Raw genomic sequence first — 17,421 nt, 5'->3', positions numbered from 1 at the left:
TTTTTAATGAGATACCATGAGCCGAAGGGCCTGTCCCAGGGAGATACTTACACACACTGTTTCTCCCCGTGAGTTCGTTGTTTACCTGCACGAGAGCTCTTAGCAGGGCTGGTGCCACGCCTGAGTCACTCCGGTCAGCCCCGGGGCCGGGCACCAATGGGAAGGCCCTTGCCGAGCGCGTGTGGGAACCAACGCCCAGACTGGTGGGACCGGGAAGGCCCTGCTCAGCCACAGCAGTAACCCAATGACCTGCTTCCTACTCTCCCTCCTTGACTCCTCCCCCCCAACCCCCCAGCACGCCAGCCGGGCTCCCGAGGGGCTCAGGTCCCCGGAATTCCACCCCCGGTTGGCCCCTGTCTGGCGAGTCCTCCAACTTCCACGGTCTGGGGCTCAGTTGTCCCGTCGGGGAATGGGTCTAGCTGGCCCCAAGCCGTAGAAGCATTGTGACATCCTTCAGATGGGGACGAGGGGCGATATCCAGGACAGTGGGAGCCCCCAGGGAGTACATAAAGCCCCCTCCCCCCCGACTGCTGTCAGTCACCCCAGATCCTCACCATGGGAAACCGGTACTTGCTACATGAGTGCTACTTTAAGACAGGTGTCCGGGCCTTCCTCCCCCGACCTAAGTGGAAGCTTTCGGTTGAACTTTTTTTCTTTTCAGATCTTGCAGAGACCTCAGATAGGCTATCCAGCCCCTGGGGACCCCTGATGGAATCTGGGGGGGCCTAGTTCTGGGGCCACCTGGGCTGCCAGCCAAACTGCCACCCGCCATATCAGCCCATCTTCCAGAGCTGACCAGGAAGTCACATTCCCAGGCTCCCCTCCCCGGGCCCCTGGGGGTTTTACGAAGGTTACACACCGCCCAGCCAGGTCTCTAGGGAGCCAGCTCTGTCGCCTGTCCAGTATCTGGCATCTGACCGCTACAATGTGCCTGGGGCTGTGGCCAGAGTCCGCAAACTTTCCGAATGGCCTGGCCACTTCCTGTTATTGCGAGAAGCTCTGACCCACACTGGCAGAGGGTTTGAGGTCTCCTAGAGCAGTCTCTGCCAAGGGACCAGAGGGGAAAAGGTGACCCAAAGACAGCCTGTGACCGGCGAGAGGCCACCCAGTTTGTGGGGGGGGGTGTGCTCACGAGCACCCTGGTCCGGGCTGTCATGGGGGAGGGGTCTCACCCTTCTCCCGGAATTGTTGTGAGAATTAATGAAGATGGCTACGCAAGGCGCCCGGTGGCATTCCTGGCACGGAGTGGCTGCTCAGGAAATGGGGAACCTCCTCCCGTTCCTCTCCTGCCGAGATCCTTAAAGACAAACCCATGATCGTCGCCAGCTCCCTGCAGAGTCTAGCACCAGGCAGTGCCCGCTGCCGGTGCTTCGTATGAGCCTCAGGCAGGAGAATGTCATGCCAGGTCGGGAGAGGCCTTAGCATCCCACCGGCCTGGGGTTGAATCCTGCCACCTACACGTAAGAGCTGCATGTTCTTGGGCAAGTTGAGTTATCCCCTCGGTGCCTCGGTGTCCTCCTCTGTAAACTGATAATAGCGCCCACCTCATAGGCCGGGCGTGAGGATGAGGTGAAATAAATATCAGACATTTAGCCCTGTCATCACACAGCAAGTGCTCAATACGTGTCATGGCCATTGTGGAACGTCCCGAACCCACCACCATGCCTGACCCAGAGCCCCCCGCTTGGTGGCCGAGCTCTGACGCTGAGGTGGCATGCCAGGCCTGGCCCTGAACGCCAGGGATGGATGGAGCGGCCACACTTCAGTGGTCAGCGCGACTCCAAATTGCTGAGCTGGGGGAATCTGGGGTTTTGCATCCAGCCGAGAAATCTGATAGAGAGATCCCGAGATAGGGTTCCTGCCGCCCCGATGGGCCCCACGGCCCAGGACTGAGCCCCCCTCTTTGTCCGAGATGCTGGGCCTGGGGCCCCGGGAGAGCTCAGAGATGCTCGGTAGAGAGGGCTCCGCCCCCCAGAGCGGGGAGCTGGCAGGGGCCTGCTGGGCCTGCTCCATGTTCAGCAGGGCCGTGTTGGAAGCTGAAACTCAACCATGGTAGGCGAGTTCCACCATGGAAACTGGCCACCGCCATAAATTGCTTTTTGGTTTTGGAGACTTTGTTTCACCACACAGCAGTGGGCACAAGTTCTCCTGGCCACGTGATCCCTGAAGACACCATTTCTGAATCCAACACCCTTGTCCCCGCAGAGTTCGGCCGTCAGAAAAGCCTTTCCTTTCCTCTGGCTGACCAACTCCTTGCTTCGGTCCTGCCGGTACAACTGACTACAGACCTCGCCGGGTGGGGAGGGATAAAGCGCAGACCATGTCATACCACAGCGGTGGAATACTATACAGCTGCTAAAAAGGATCTTCCCAAAGACTATTTCCTGCCAGGAAAGAATGCTACAGATTTTTTACCAATCCCACACAAACAGTGGAAAAAAACATCATATATCCAACCACACCTGTGCACCCTGATCCTGATTTTTATTTATACATGAAGTATTCTTTGGTATTTAACAACTGTGTTTGGAGTGCCCACTGTGACCTGGGCAGCGGGGGGACCGTCCCGCCCTGATGAGCGCTGGGTGGAGGGGGGCGGCAGCCGAGGGGGCGGGGCGGGGGCGGGGGCGGGGCAAGAACGCACTCTCAGCAGGAAATAGGAAGTGGCAGAAGCCGTAAAGGAGGCCTGCGGGAGAGCTGGAGGGCTTTCTCTGACAGCACCGCGTGCACCTCTTCTATAATCAAAAAATAACGCGTGCTCCATCTGGTTTCTGAAGGCGCCGCTGCCCTGGCAGCTCGGCTCCCAGCCTCCGGGCCGCCCCCAAGGGTAGCCGGGAAGGCGGCGATGTCAGCCCAGGACCCCCGCCCGCCCACGTGCGCCGCTCTGTGTGACCTTGGTCTCGTGTCCCTTTGTGTTGTGCTGGTTTACGTGCGCGTCTTATCTCCTAAATGTCAGGGACAGTGTCTGATTCATGCGCGCCTCCCACCCGCTTGGCACGGAAGAAACACTGAACACGCTCTCGGCTGAGTTAGCGCGCACTCGGTTCCCCTCGAGGGCTGGGATCTGGAATATGATAGCAGGCATATTATTTTTTACTTCCTTTCTCCCCGCGGTGCCTAGGATGGCAGCGTGATCGCTGCCAACCCGCCGCCTCCCTTCTCCATCTTCGCCCCCAAACCAGAAGGCAGACTCTCCTCCTCTGGCTGCACAGGCTCGGCCCTGTCTAGGCCTCAGTGTCCCCTCCTGGAAAGTGGCCCCGTCTCCTCGGAGGTGAAGATGGGAACAAGGCAGACGAGCCCGGGTCCAGGTCGGGGTAAGAAGCGTGTCCTTTGTCTTGGAAACACAAAGCCCCGTTTGTGAGCTCGGGGCCCGAATCTGGGCAGGGAGCCACGTGGGGCAGGAGGCAGCGGCGCAAGGAGTGGGCAGGGTTTCCAAAACCCCCTCCCGCAGGCCGTCCGGCCGGCGGGCTGCCGAGGAAGCGGGCAGTAAATCCCCTCCTCCTGCGGCCCGAAAACAAGGTGTCTGTTAGTCCACACCCCGCTTCCTCCTTCCTCAGCCCCACTCCCCAAGCCCTCCCCCGCCCCCACTGCACACACACACCCCGGCCTTGGAATGGAGAAGCAGGAAGGGGGAAGCCGCTGAAGCCTGAGACTTCGGGTGGGGGCGGGGAGAATGGATGTTTCCAGAGCTTGTGGGTTTGCGGCCAAGGGCAAGGGCAGCTGAGAAGTTTATGTCCTCCTGTCATTCAGAAGCCCCACCTAACCCAACCCCCCTCCCCCAGGACATGGGGTCAAAGACAAGTGGGGGTGGGGGGGCTGGGACCTCAGCCTCAGCAGTGGGGCAGGGGAACACCGGCCAGACCTGGGAGCAGCGCCCCAGTGGCTGCTCCCCAGAGCTAGAGCCCTAGCGCCAGGCCTCTGAAGACGGGTTGTTTGTGTAGGACCGTCTCTCCTGTCCTCCATGCGACGAACAGTGCCAGAGCAGGATGGGCGCAGTGACCTGTGTACAAACACGTGCCAGGGGCCCTCATTTCTCCGCCTCGTGCCCGTGGAGGAGGCGCCGTGAGCTCCCTCACCTGCCACTTGGAGCACAGGTTTGGCTCCTCCTTGGCCCCAGTCAGTCCTGACCCACCCTTTCATCCTTAAATTTTGCTCACCAGCCTACAGACCTTTGTTCTGTCCAGGAGGGGCCCCACCTTCCTGCCCCAGGGCCTTTGCGCGTGCTGTCCTTCTCTGCTTGGAATACTCTCTGTCTCCTCTGATCACCCCTCCTCCTCCTTCAAGTCCGAGTTCACACGTCGCTTCCTCAGGAAGTCCTCCCCGTCCCCTCCTTGCGCCCTAGACCTCCCCTCCTCACCCTGTCAGGTGTGATGACATATTCACAGGACCATGCGATTCACCCGGCCTCCCCATTAGCCTGCAAGCCCCATGAGAGCAGGTCTTGTCTTAGCCACCGCTGCATCCCCACACAGTGCCAGGCACATAGTAGGTGCTCAGTAAACATTTGCAAAAAGAAAATGCATCTCTGAAACAATAGCCATTGAGAAGGGGAGGATTGCATCCTGACTTCAAGATGATGGCATCCTCGGGGGAGGGAAGGCAGGGAATGGCCCAAGGAGGGAAAGACCCCAGAAGGGCTCACCTGCATCTGGAGTGGTGCGGTTAAGAAAGCCAAGTCTACACCCAGATGGCCTGAGTTCGAATCCCATCTTAGACGTGACACCAAAATCACAATCCATAAAAGCCAAGGTGGCAAATTGGACCTCCCTGAAATCTAAAACATTGCTAGACACAGGACCGACCGCACGAAGGGGACGTGATGAGAAACTGCAGACTGGGAGAAAACAAGCATCCGGCAGAGGATTACCTGGAGCATGGAGCTCGTGGACATCCGATAGATGCGGAGTGCACGGAGAAGTCTTGCAATTCAACAGTGGGAGAAAAAAAACAAACCACCCAGTGAGAGCGCAGGCAACAGACATGAACAAAGAGACACTTTGCCGAGGAGGCTGTACAGATGGCAAATCAGCGCATGAGATGTCCATCATTACGCACGAAAGAAATGCAAAGTAAAACCTCAATGAAGCATCACAACATGCCTACGTACCGGAATGAACAACACGCATACATTATCAGAGTGTCTTTTCAAAAACAGGGGCAATAGTGAGGATGCAGAAAAATGAGGCCACGCCCACATTGCTGGTGGGAATGTCAAATGGTACAGCCACTCTGGGAAGGAATATGGCAGTTTCTTTTTAAAAAACAAACAAACAAAAATGCTGAGCGTGCATTTACCATAGGACCCAACAATTGTGCCCTTGGGCATCTGCTCTACCAGAGAAATGACAACTTATGTTCACACAAACCCAGGACCTGAATCTTCAAAGGAGCCTTATTCATAACAGGCCCCAAACTGGAAACAACGCAAATGTCCTTGGACCCGAAGCGTTACACAAACATTGCCCATCCATATTATGGAATGCTACTTAGTAATCAAAAAGAACAAACAACCCTGGCTGGTGTGGCTCAGTGGACTGACCATGGGCCTGCGAACCAAAGCATTGCCGGTTCAATTCCCAGTCGGGGCACATCCCTGGGTTGCCGGCCAGGTCCCCAGTAGCCAGGTGTGAGAAGCAACCACACCTTGATGTTTCATTCCTTCTCTTTCTCCTTCCCTCGCCCCTCTCTCTAAAAAGTAAATAAATAAAATCTTTAAAAATAATTTTTAAAAAATCTTTAAAAAAAAGAAAGAACAAACAGATACTGTAACAATGAGGATGGCTCTCAAAAGGATGAAGCTGAGTTTTAAAAGCCACTCTCGAAAGGTTCCGTGCCCTGTGATTCCACTTACGTAACACCCCTGGCGGGGCGACACCACACAGAGGGCAGAGGGGTGGTTGCCAGGGGCCAGGAAGGCGGTGGGGAGGGTGCTGGTGGCCGCTCTTACAGGTCGGCAGGAGGGCTCTCTGAGGGGAAGGTTTTGGATGTCGACTGCGGTGCCCACGGGAGTCTGCATGCGATAAACCCGCGTGGAACTAAGCACACGGCCCTGCAAACGAGCGCGTGTGAAGCCGTGAACCCTGAGTGGGGTCAGCAGATTGTGTCCGTGCCGATTTCCTGGTCGTGATGGCGCCCCATCGTTGTGCTCGAGGTCACCCTTGGGGGACCCTGGGCGAGGGGATGTGGCATCTCTCCGTGTTATTTCTTAAACCGCCGTGAACGTACAATGATCTCAAAATCAAAAAGTAATTCATACGGCTACCCATCTACCAGAAGGACTTTCTAAAGCACTGGCAACACCAACTCCTGGAGAGGATGCGGAGAGACCGGAACTCCTTGCGCATCGCTGGTGTGAACATTGCTACAAGAGAGCTTGCTGAGTTTTCTGTGCAGTTACTCGTACACTTACCCTACGGCCCAACCATCGTACTCAGACGCAGTTACCCAAGTAAAATGAGAGCGTGTATTCACACACAAGAAACCGCACGTGAATACAGGCTGTCTTTACAATTGCCCAGAACTAGGAATAACCCAGCCGGAGCATGAATAAGCAAACCCTAGCGTGTGGTGGAATACTACTCGGCCATGAAAAAGCATGTGCCTTACTGATACGTCGACGTGAACGGGTCACAGGCGAATATTGCTAGGTGAAAGAAGCCAGACCCAAAAGGCCACACGGTGTGCGATTCTATTTCTGACCCTCTGTAAAAGGTCAAATTACAGGGCTGGAGAACAGGTCGGGGCTGCCAAGGGCTGAGGTGGGGACGAGGGTTGGCTACGAAGGGACGTGAGGACTTTGTGGGGGATGGAGATGTTCTTCATCCTGAATGTGGTGGTGGTTATGCACGACTTTCTGCATTTGCCAAGACTCACAGAACCGCATGTGAAAAAATAAATTGTACTTTATGTAAATTATACCTCAATATTTTTTTAAATCAAGAAAAAATTAGATCATGCATCTTGTAACTTCGCATCAATTTATGCAGTCTGTGCAATTCGATCCAAAATGGCTCAGAGATAAAGAAGACGTGATTTTAGTCCCATTTTTTAAATGCACTCTTATAAAATGCTTAGGAGCGGGTTTAGGCAATGAAGGTATTACAAGGAGCCATAGTTTTTTTTTAAGTAATGTTGCCTGCAATAAGAAAACACATTTCTAAAGAAAAGAAAATGCATGTCTTTACATGAAAAAAAGTAAATTATTTTAAACAGAAAAAAAATAAAATGATCAGAAGCAGAGATGAAAAGATGCGGGTGTTATTTCTGGGTGGCAGGCCCGTGGACATTTGTCATTTTTCTCTGGATGCTTTTCCCTGACACCACCGCTCAGTGCTGTTTTCGGGGTTACACCACAGACTGCGGGTAGAGTGCTCAGCACAGGGACTGGCCCGCAGTAATTGCTCAGACTCTGTCTACTTCTCCTTTACCCCTGTCCTCCAACTCTGGGTCCTGGGTCTCTTCCAAGCTGGTCTCTCGCCGGCTCTCTTTATCTCCCTAACCAGGCTGGGGGCGCCGGGGAAAGCGGCCAGCAATCCAAATGGACCCTCAAAGGGCTGAAACATGGCCGGCCCTCAGCACTGTGCCCGGGAGTAAATGACCCCACCTGCGACCTGGCGACAGTGGGGGCCCAGTAATTTTCTTTATTTGCTTTGGAGCAGACATGTGGGCTTAGAGCTGCAGAAGCGAGGCCCCACCCCATCCCCACCCAGCCAGGAAGAGGCTCCACCAGACACGGGCGCCAAGAGGGGTAAATTCCTGGCCGAGGGACCCATGTGCTCTCCTCTGGCACCCCAAGTTAGACTGGGAGCGGAAGCCTTCTCGGGAAGGGGCAGAGGCTGCTCCCCTCCCTTGCAGTCCCTCCCTCCCTTCTTCTCCCTCCCAGGGTGGATGCCCCCGGACTCGGCCAGGCAATGGAATGCTGTGTCGACGGTTGCCTGGGGAACCGGGGCCTGCTAGGTGGCTGCCTCCTGGGAGCACTGAACTCACTGCCGCTGTGGCACTACCCTCCATCAGAAACCTCCCAGGGCCTCCCAGGCTTCTGCAGAGCTCCGGCCAGCCAGGTGGAAAAAAAGCCGGAGCCATCGTCGGAAGAATGGCGGCTCCCTGGAAGGAGCGCTTGCAACTGGCCTCGCAAGAGAAGCCGCCTCCGTGAGTGGTGCGGGGCGGCAGGGAGGGCCAGGGGATGGGCAGGGGTAGGTGGGGTCCCCCGTGCTTGGGTCCTGGCTTCCTCGGACTCTTCATGGTAGGAGACTAGTGCCCCGTTTCACAGATGGGGTGGCAGGGGGTGGCGGGGGTGAGAGGGGGAGGCTCAAAGAACCAGTGACTTCCCCAAGGTCTCTAACCGCCCCCAGCTGACATCCAGCTGAGATTCAACCATTAGAAACCGGGTGAGAAGGAATTTGTCCATGAACCCTTGCGCCCTGTGCCTGCAAACCGCACTTGAAAGGATGAGTGGGAGAAGCCTGTCCCTGGCCTGTTCTGTGTTCAGTGGAGTGGCTGAGGGGCACGGCCTCAGTCTTGGCGTCTGTAAAATGGCAGGGTTTCTCCTGAACCAGAGCAGGGAGCGCCGGCGGTGATCGTGTGTTTTCTGCTCCCTGCACAGCCCACCCTGGGGGCCACCTCCTGGGTAGAGACACCCGACAGGTGTCTCTACCTGGCCCTGGCAAGGAGCTGAGCTCCCCGCCCGCTCTCCGCCTCCTTCCATCAGCAGCATCCTCCCTGTTCCTAGTCCTTGGTTCACCTGAGACTCCTTTCTCATCTCCCTCACCACGCCATCAGCTCAGCTCCCAAACTGCGTCCCCCCTCACCTCAGCACCACACCCACCCCGATCAGCCCCAGGATCTCTGTGTTCCCCCATTACCTGCCACTGGCCTCCTGCAGCTGCTCTGACCCTCCTACTGTTCTTCACCAACCCCCACCCCACAGCAGCCAGGGGGACCCCACCTCACTCACAGTCAAGGCCAAAGCCCTCCCCCGCCACAGTCTGACCCCCACAACTTCTCTGGTTTTAATTCCCATCTCTCTCCCTCCTCCCTCCCCTCCCAGTTGCTCCTGCTTACCAAGGTCCTTCCCTTGAGGCCTTTGCAGTGTCTGTTCCCTTGGCCTAGAATCTGTTCCCTGCAGATCTCCTCAGGGCTCGCTGTCTCTTCCCCTTGCGATCTCTGCTCAACTGCCACCTCCTCAGAGAGAACTTCCGGCCAACCCAATGAAGGATTTTCCACCTCAGCACCCACCGTGTCCTAGCGTTGTTTTGTACTATCTGTTAGCTTTCATTTCCCGTGGCCACCGCAGGGCGCCCGCTCCTGCAGGGCCGGCTTCTGTCTGTCTTGTTCTCAGCTGCAGCCCCAGTGCCTGGGATGGCACCTGGCACTTACTAGGTGCTCAGTGCAATTTGTTGAATGAATGGAGAATTCAGCAGCCAGTAGGTGGCTAAGGAGGGCATTTCAGGCACTAGGGAGGAGTTGGGGGCCCCAGCTGTTGCCTCCTTCACCCCCACCTCCTCCTTGAGCCCCTCCAGGAAGATCCCGGAACAGAATCCCGACCACCTCCCGCCGTTGCTGAGTCTGCTGGAGAAGAGGCAGGAGCTGGCGGATGCGGGCCGGGGCCTGCAGGCCCAGAAGGAGGTGAGCCCCCACTGTAGCCCTGGGAGTTTGGGGGGACCCCAGACCAAAAAAAAATGGCGATGAGCTCAGGATGGGAAATAATGGAACCAACGTATTAGCTCCAAACTCTGAGACAAGTCATCGTACCACTCCGAGCCTTGGTTTCCTCATCTGTCAAATGGGGGTCAGATGAGATTGGTTGTTGGTGCAAATTAGTGTGCACTGAGTTTCCATGTGCAGTGGGATCCAGGGGGCTCACCATGGTCCCTGCCCTCATGGGGCTCGCAGCCTAGACAAGGACACAGGCCAGTGTCCAGCTGGTGATGCTATGAGGAAGGAAGCACTGAGAAGGAACTGTAGAAGCCAGAGGAAGCCCCTATTTCCACCTGGGGGTGATCAAGGAGGACTTCCTGGAGGAAGTGGTGTCTTAGGTACTGCTGAAGGGTAAGTCGGCTTGTTTGTCCAGCAAAGGGGGACAGTGTGACAAGGAAGAGACAGAGGAAACAGCATGCGTATACCAAGACTGGGAGGCAAGGACAAAACACAGGCGGTCACGTGGCCAGAAGACAGTGTCGGAGGGGAGTGGCCTAAAGGAAGGGCAAAGACGCTGACCCGCAGGGGCTGCAGGAGGGCAACCGGGCTCCATTCGTGGGGATCGGAGCGGAGGCCCAGGGACACGATCAGGAACAACAGATGAGAGAATGTGAATGGGAACCTAGAAGTGTTGGATAGCTTGAACCCTCAAACACACACCCAGACGCCCACTCCTCACGCCCCAGGTCTTCCAGACCACCATGGCGGCCCTGCAGGAGCGCCGGGAACAGCTGGAACAGAAGCAGCAGGAGCTAAAGGGGTCCTTTCACCGCTTTGACAAGTTCTTGCAGGTAGGTGGAGCCTGCGGGGGAGGGGGGAGGCAGGTCACAAGGTCACAAAGTCGCAATTCTACAGGGGCCAGACATGTCACATACATTTAAAAAATGGGTGTACTGATACAAAGGCAAGCGCTGGGAAATACCTACGCACTGTCTGAAGCGCTCGAGACATTTAAAACCGTGGGGAGGAGCGAGGGCCCCACAGCGGATTCTTACTGAGTTTGGCCCGCGGGCCGTCTATTTGCAACCCGTGGCTCAACACGCTTATGCTGGGGCCGGGTAGAAGCCCCGCAAGCTCCCAAGCTCTGAGGGTCCTCACCGCCTTTCCGTCCCTCCCCCTACGCCCCCCCCCCCCAGGATTCCGAGGCCCGGCGCAGCCGCACGCTGCAGAGGGCGGCGGAGGAACGACACCGGGCCGGCCGCCAGGAGGCCGAGGCACTGCGGCTTCGGGCCCAGCTCGAGGAGCTGCAGCGGGAGCGCGCGCGGCTGCAGCGTCGGCTACAGCGGCTGCAGCCCTGCGCGCGCCTGCTGGAGCAAGTGCTGGATCAGCTGCCAGAGGTGAGTGGCCTGCAAGAAGTTCTGGGGCTCAGGACCACCGTGCAGCGCTGGATGGCCTCAGGGATGCCTTTGGAATGGTGCACTACTAGAGTGCTGGTTGTATGCCTGGACTCACCACTTACTGAGCACTAACTGTATGCCAGGGGTGCGCTTTGCTGTTGAATTCTCCCCAAGGCCCAGCGCAGTGGGTCCTATAGTATTGTCAACCCCATTGCACAGATGGGGAAATCGAGCTTCGGGAAGGTAACACTCGCTCAAGGACACACAGGCAGGCGGGGGCGGGTAGATCCAGCCACTCAGTGAAAATTAGTTGAATGAGACAATGAATCAATAGTAATCACAGGCAGCGAGTTTAGCTAGGCTTAATGAGCAGGGATGGAGTAAACCCACTTCTGGAGCAGGGGCTGTGTGGTGCCATTCCACAGGTGGGCTAACTGAGGAGGCGCTGGAGAGCCAGGTGGCGGTGGGGAGGGCAGGGGAGCTGCCGGCCCGGTGAGTCGCTCTCCGGACCCCATCCCAGTTCCAGGAGGTCCCCGAGCTAGTGGCGCGCTTCGATGCCCTAGCCGACACGCTGGCCGAGCTGAAGCTCACGGAGCGCCAGCGGCTGGCGGAGCTGGAGGAGGCGCGCACGCGGCTGCGGCGGCTGCGCGACGCCTGGCAGGACGAGCTGCTCCAGCAGGGCCAGCGGCGAGCGCAGCTGCTGGAGCGCCTGGACGCGGCGCGGGAGCGCACGCTGCACTGGGTAGGGCCCAGACTCCCTCCGCCGGGATGGAGTGCCGGGGCTTACAACAGATGGGCGAAACTTATTCCAGAGGGAGGGCGGCACTAACGCGCAGGTTACCGGCACCAGAAAGCACTTTGGTGCACAGGGGGCCAGTCCTATCAGCACCTGACACGGTGCCTGCCCCGCCCCCTCTCGGAGAGCGAGGGTCCCTAGGGAATGAGGCCCCGCCCTCCTCCGGCCAACACACCCTAATCGGGAAAGGGCGGGACGTTCTCCAGGAATCCAAGTGGGTTCAGATCCAGAACACAGCCACTGAGAAGGCCCTGCTCCTGGGACGCACTAGGATGGCAACGCTCAACTTGTTCCAGTTAGTGTGCCAGCACCAGAGGCAGCCACCTGCCCTGGACATCGAGGACACCGAGGGGCAGCTGGAGCAGGTGAGGGTACCTACTGTCACCTCCAGCCCCCAAATCTTGGGAACATCGTGGGGCCTGGAATCCCACCTCTCTGGGTTAAGCACGACCCTCTGCGATCAGAGGCCATTCTAGCACCACAGACGTGGGCCCGCGGCTGCGTAGGTCCCCTGGGTTGGCCTGGGTTCTGACAGTCGTCTGCTGTGTGGCCAGAAGGAAGTCGTGCCGCTCTGGGTCTCAGTGTCCCCGCTCATGCAGCGGGTACGCTTATGCCAAGTTCTTCTTTTGTCCCAGGATCAAACAGCAGAAACAAATGACATCAACAAGAAACCAGGTCAAGACTCACTTTAAAAAATTTTATTTTTTTAGAGAAAGGGAAAGGGGGGGAGAAAGAAAAGGAGAGAAACATCCATCTGTTGCCTCTTGTAAGTGCTCGAACACGCCCCTACTGGGCCAGACTTACTCTTTTTTTTTTTACTTTAAAAAATTTTTTTTAAAAATTTATTTATTTTTAGAGAGGGAAGGAAGGGAGAGAGAGAGAAACATCAATGTGCAGTTGCTGGGGGTCCATGGCCTGCAACCCAGGCATGTACCCTGACTGGGAATCGAACCTGCGATGCTTTGGTTCCCAGCCCGCGCTCAATCCACTGAGCTATGCCAGCCAGGGCTTTTTTTTTTACTTTTTAAAAAATTGATTATGCTATCACAGTTATCCCAGTTCTCCCCACCCCCCACAGGGCCCTCTCCACCCAGCACCCCTTCTCCTGTGGCCATCACCTCTCCTTTGTTCATGGGTCGTGCATATAAAGTTTTTTGGCTACTCCGTTTCCCACGCTTGCTCTTAACATCCCCCTGCCTATTTTGTACCCACCAATTTGTATTTCTTAATCCCTGCACCTTTCCCCCCATTCCCCCAGACCCCTCCCCACTGGCCACCCTCCTAGGGCTCTCCATATCTGTGACAATGTTTCTGTTCTGCTTGCTGGCTTAGTTTGTTTTTTAGATTCAGTTGTTGATAGTTATGTATTTATTGCCACTTTAATGTTCATAGTTTTGATCTTCTTCTTTTTCTTAAATAAGTCCCTTTAACATTTCATATAATAATGGTTTGGTGATGATGAGCTCCTTTAGCTTTACCTTGTCTGGGAAGCACTTTATCCGCCCTTCCATTCTAACTGGTAGCTTTGCTGGATAGAGTAGTCTAGGTTGTAGGTCCTTGCTTTTCATGACTTTGAACATTTCTTGCCAATCCCTCCTAGCCTGCAAAGTTTCTTTTGAGAAATCAGCTGACAGTCTTATGGGAACTCCCCTATAGGTAACTAACTTATTTTCTCTTGTGCTTTCAAGATTCTCCCTTTATCTTTAACCTTTGGCCTTTTAATTATGACGTGTTTCGGCGTGGGCCTCTTTACATGCATCTCGTTTGGGACTCTCTGTGCTTCCTGGACTTGTATGTCTATTTCCTTTACCAAATTACAGAAGTTTCCTTTTTATTATTTTTCCAAACAGGTTTCCAATGCCTTGCTCTTTCTCTTCTCCTTCTGGCACCCCTATGATGAGAATGTTGGAACGTTTTAAGTTGTCCCAGAGGCTCCTTACACTGTCCTCGGTTTTTTGGATTCTTTTTTTCTTCTTGCTGTTCTGATTGGATGTCTTTTTCTTCCTTATGTTCCAAACCATTGATTTGATTCTTGGCTTCATCCACTCTGCTGCTGGTTCCCTGTAAATTGTTCTTTATTTCAACTAGTGTATCCTTCATTTCGGCCCGGGTCTTTTTTATGCTGTTGACGTGCCTGCTGATTTCCTTGAGTATCCTTGTAACCAGTGTCTTGAACTCTGCGTCTGACAGATTGCTTACCTCCATTTTGTTTCATTCTTTTTCTGGGGTTTTGATCTGTTCTTTCATGTGGGCCATGTTTCTTTGTCTCATTTTGACAACCTTTCTATGTTTCTATGTAGTAGGTAGAGCTGCTTTGACTCTGTGTCTTGGTCATGTGGCCTAATGTAGTAGGTGTCCCATAGGGTCCAGTGGTACAGCCTCCCCTATCACCCAAGCTGGGTACTTGAGGTGCTCCCTCTGTTTGGGCTGAGTACTCCCTCCTCTTGTAGGTGAGTCCTCATTGCTGTCAGCAGGTCAATGAGAGGGATCTATCCAGGCTAGACAGCTAGTAGGAGCGGCTGTGACTCCTGGCCAGCAACCTCCTCCCTCCATGGCTTGTGGAGGTGTTGGGTGGCGCTTTGACGTGGCCTGTAGCTATCCACTGGAGGCACAGGCTCTGGGGTTTCCCGGGTGCAGGCCAAGGTCAGCCTCCACCTGTGCTCTGTCCGGGACCCTTTAGCATAAAGCTGTAAAGTATCTGCAGCTGGCTGCTGCTAGGGCCGGGCCTGGGGCCACTCAGCGAGGGGGGGGGGGTATGGGGCTGGGTTCAGCTGTTGCCTGTTTGAGAGGATTTAGGAAGGGCTGGGCTAGGGGTCCATATGGAAAAGCCACTCTTCCCAGAGTGGGAGGGTTGCTTGGGTGGGCCCTTATGTTGGATGGGGCGGACCCTTAGGTAATTGTCAGGGCGGGGCTTACCACCTGAGTCGGGTTGAGGGAGACTCAGATACCGTGCGGCTGCACTGCGGCACTGTGTGAGGGACGACTCAGAAAAGGTGCAATGGCCAAGGAAGCTGTTCCCCAGCTCTCGCCCCGACGCCAGACACGCCAGTTCTTCCCCGTGTGCCCCTGGCGCCCCTGAAGCTGCTGGAGCCCAGAGGGAGTGCGTCTGAGTGAGTCTAAGTGCCGTGTGAGGCCCTCTAAGAGGAGAGGCCTGAGAATCCCACGGTTTCTCCCGCGGACCCAACCCCCACTGGTTTTCACAGCCAGAAGCTGTGGAGACTTATCTCCCTGGCACTGGAACCCTGGGCTCAGTGGTCTGGTGTGGGGAAGGGATCCCTCGCTCCTGAGATAACCCCTCCGTTTTATCACACCGCACATGGTTCGGGGGCCGGTTCCGCATCTCCGGTTCTCTGCCCCTCTGTCCTTCCCACCCGTCTGGATGAACACGGTTCCTTTAACTCCTTAGTTGTCGGACCTCCAACACCGCTCGACTTTCTGACGGTTCTGAGTGGTGGTGTCCTGTATTTCAGTTGTAATTTTGCTGTGGTTGTGTGAGGAGGCGGGCCTCATTTCCCTACACCTCCATCTTCTAGACTCACTCCTAATCGATGCCTGGCCGTCCTGCTCCCCACACAGGAGGGCCTGGCTCACCTGGAGAGCGCGTGGGGGGCCGGGTGGTGGCCTTTCTGCACGGTGGTGCTGTGTGTGTCACTGTGGACCGAGGACACTCAGTTTCTCTTGTTCAGGTCTGCCAGGCTTACACCCGAAGGAGGAAGTTTCTGAGCTCGGAGACACCTGTTGTTTCTGGGGGGGGGGTTCCCCAAAGCATGACCCCCGGGAGGAGGCGAGAAGCAAAGGGAGGCACCCCACCTTCCCCCCACCCACCCCACTCCTGTCCTGCGCCTGTGGCCGAGATCCCGACCAGGTCCCCGCTTTGCGCCACATCCGGAGTTGGGTGGACTCTGTGCACAGAGACTGCTGCTCTGCCAGGTGGGGCCTGGGGACCGAGGTATGCACCCAGATGACACCGGGGGGGGACAGAGTCTTGATACGCAGAAACAGCAAATGCCGGTCCCGTTGCAACCGACGCCCTGCTCCCAGCAGGGAGAAAGGGCTCCGTGGGGGGTGGGGGGGGACCAGGTTCCCACCCTCCCTGTTGCGCCCTGGTCTGCGGCCTGGGACCACCCCGGGGGCATCGCCAGCTGGCGAACGCAGTGACGCGGTTCCGTTTCCACCGCGGCTATTCTCGTCGCCCCTACGCTTGCCGGGGCAACCAGCTCCTTTCCGTGTTCGGTGGAAGTAGCGCTTCCTTCTCGGACGTGTGTCTCCGCGACAAACGTGAGGGAGAGCCCGCGGGGAGGTGCGCCGCCGGGCTCCGGTTCTTGGCAGTGGACCCAGGGCTGCTCATTAAGTTTGTATCAATAAGTTGATTAGAACAAAACAAAGGAGGGCCACCCATGGAGAGGATGAGAGTGTCATACACCAGCGAGTATGACGGACCCAATTAGAAGGGGGGGAAATGAATTGATGTAAGTGAAAATACAGATTTAATTATGACACAGGTGATCGCCAGCCAGCAGACTGGGAGGGCACCTGCTAAGGAACTGACTGGGAGGGCTGCTGGAGGCTTTAAAAGCCCAGAACAGTTTAGGCCAGGTGGCTGCCCCCGTGGACCACCAGCCTCGATGTCTTAAGAAGGGTCCCCACCCCAACCCCTGCCTCGAAGCATCCCATGCGCTGGGGGTGGGCCCTGGACATTCAGCGGCTGGGGTGTGACTCTGGCTGTTGGGGACCCCCAGGTGAAGCTGTTCATCCTGGACCGCTCTGCCATGCTGGCCAGCCTTCCTCAGGCCAAGCCTGCGGCCCCCGCCCCATAGCCTGACCCAGGTGAGCAGTGGGGGAGGGGACCCCCCACCTGGAGACAGGTGCATATTTGCTGCGGGGGTGGGGGGTGGGAGTAGGTGGCTGAGTGGTTCTCACCTGAAGAGGGGAGGGTCAGGCCCACTCAGGTTGCGGTGGGACACAAGGGGCACACAGGGAGCACTTGAAACACCGGGGCTACCTGGGGGCACCCACCCCACGCCCACCACCTGGCCCAGAGCCAGGCCCCCCCGTCCAGGGCAGCCGGGAGCATTAGACAAGCAGGTATTTGTCAGGTGCTTGCAATGGGCCTGGTGCAAATCCTGGTAATTCTGGACAAGTGTTTGGTAAGTCCAGTGACATCGGTGGGACCAGCGAGAGGGTCAGTCTCAGGGGCAGATGCCCACTCCCAGAGCATCTGCTCACCAAGGCTCCTCCACGGTGCACCGGCACTCGGCAACCTTGGGCTCCATAACCCAGCTGCTGGAGCTGCCTTTGACCTTCCCAGGACCCCACGGGGGCTGAGGGGCACAGGCCTCGGAGCAGGTCGGAGGCCAGGACAGGCTCTGATGTCCAGGTGTGTGGTGGGGCAGTGTCAACCCCTTCACAGCCCGAGAGGAGCAGCCCCACCCTCCGCCCTGGACCCTGCAGCCGACTCCTTCCCGCTGGCCACGCCCAGCTGCGAGGCTGCCCTGGCAAAAGGAGGGGACTGACCGCCAGCTTTGGGGCTCACCCGCCTCAGGCAACTGACCCATCCCCTGAGCCTCAATTTTCCTCATCTGCAAAATGGGG

General features: G+C 56.7%; 1 protein-coding gene across 1 annotated transcript; it reads left to right on the top strand.

The window, feature by feature from the left end:
- The first annotated feature begins 7,908 nt into the window (after window positions 1–7,908).
- On the top strand, window positions 7,909–17,388 carry CFAP73 (cilia and flagella associated protein 73). The gene is made up of 7 exons (XM_045842779.1): window positions 7,909–8,148; window positions 9,519–9,624; window positions 10,383–10,487; window positions 10,833–11,033; window positions 11,554–11,775; window positions 12,036–12,194; window positions 16,569–17,388. The coding sequence occupies exons 1-7, from the start codon at window positions 7,916–7,918 to the stop codon at window positions 16,644–16,646; spliced, it is 1,104 nt and encodes a 367-aa protein (XP_045698735.1). The 5' UTR covers window positions 7,909–7,915; the 3' UTR covers window positions 16,647–17,388.
- The last annotated feature ends 33 nt before the right edge of the window (window positions 17,389–17,421 follow it).

The sequence above is a fragment of the Phyllostomus hastatus genome, unplaced genomic scaffold, assembly GCF_019186645.2.
Source record: "Phyllostomus hastatus isolate PE091 unplaced genomic scaffold, TTU_PhHast_1.1 phas_contig_1162, whole genome shotgun sequence".
In the NCBI taxonomy this organism is placed as follows: domain Eukaryota; kingdom Metazoa; phylum Chordata; class Mammalia; order Chiroptera; family Phyllostomidae; genus Phyllostomus; species Phyllostomus hastatus.
This window is presented reverse-complemented; position numbering and strand designations above follow the sequence as displayed.

Excerpts from the sequence above, each read along its gene's own strand:
- CFAP73 (XM_045842779.1), top strand. The coding sequence starts at position 7,916 with ATGCTGTGTCGACGGTTGCCTGGGGAACCGGGGCCTGCTAGGTGGCTG. Across the intron at positions 10,488-10,832 it reads GCTTTGACAAGTTCTTGCAG|GATTCCGAGGCCCGGCGCAG; the intron begins GTAGGTGGAGCC and ends CCCCCCCCCCAG. Across the intron at positions 11,034-11,553 it reads TGCTGGATCAGCTGCCAGAG|TTCCAGGAGGTCCCCGAGCT; the intron begins GTGAGTGGCCTG and ends ACCCCATCCCAG.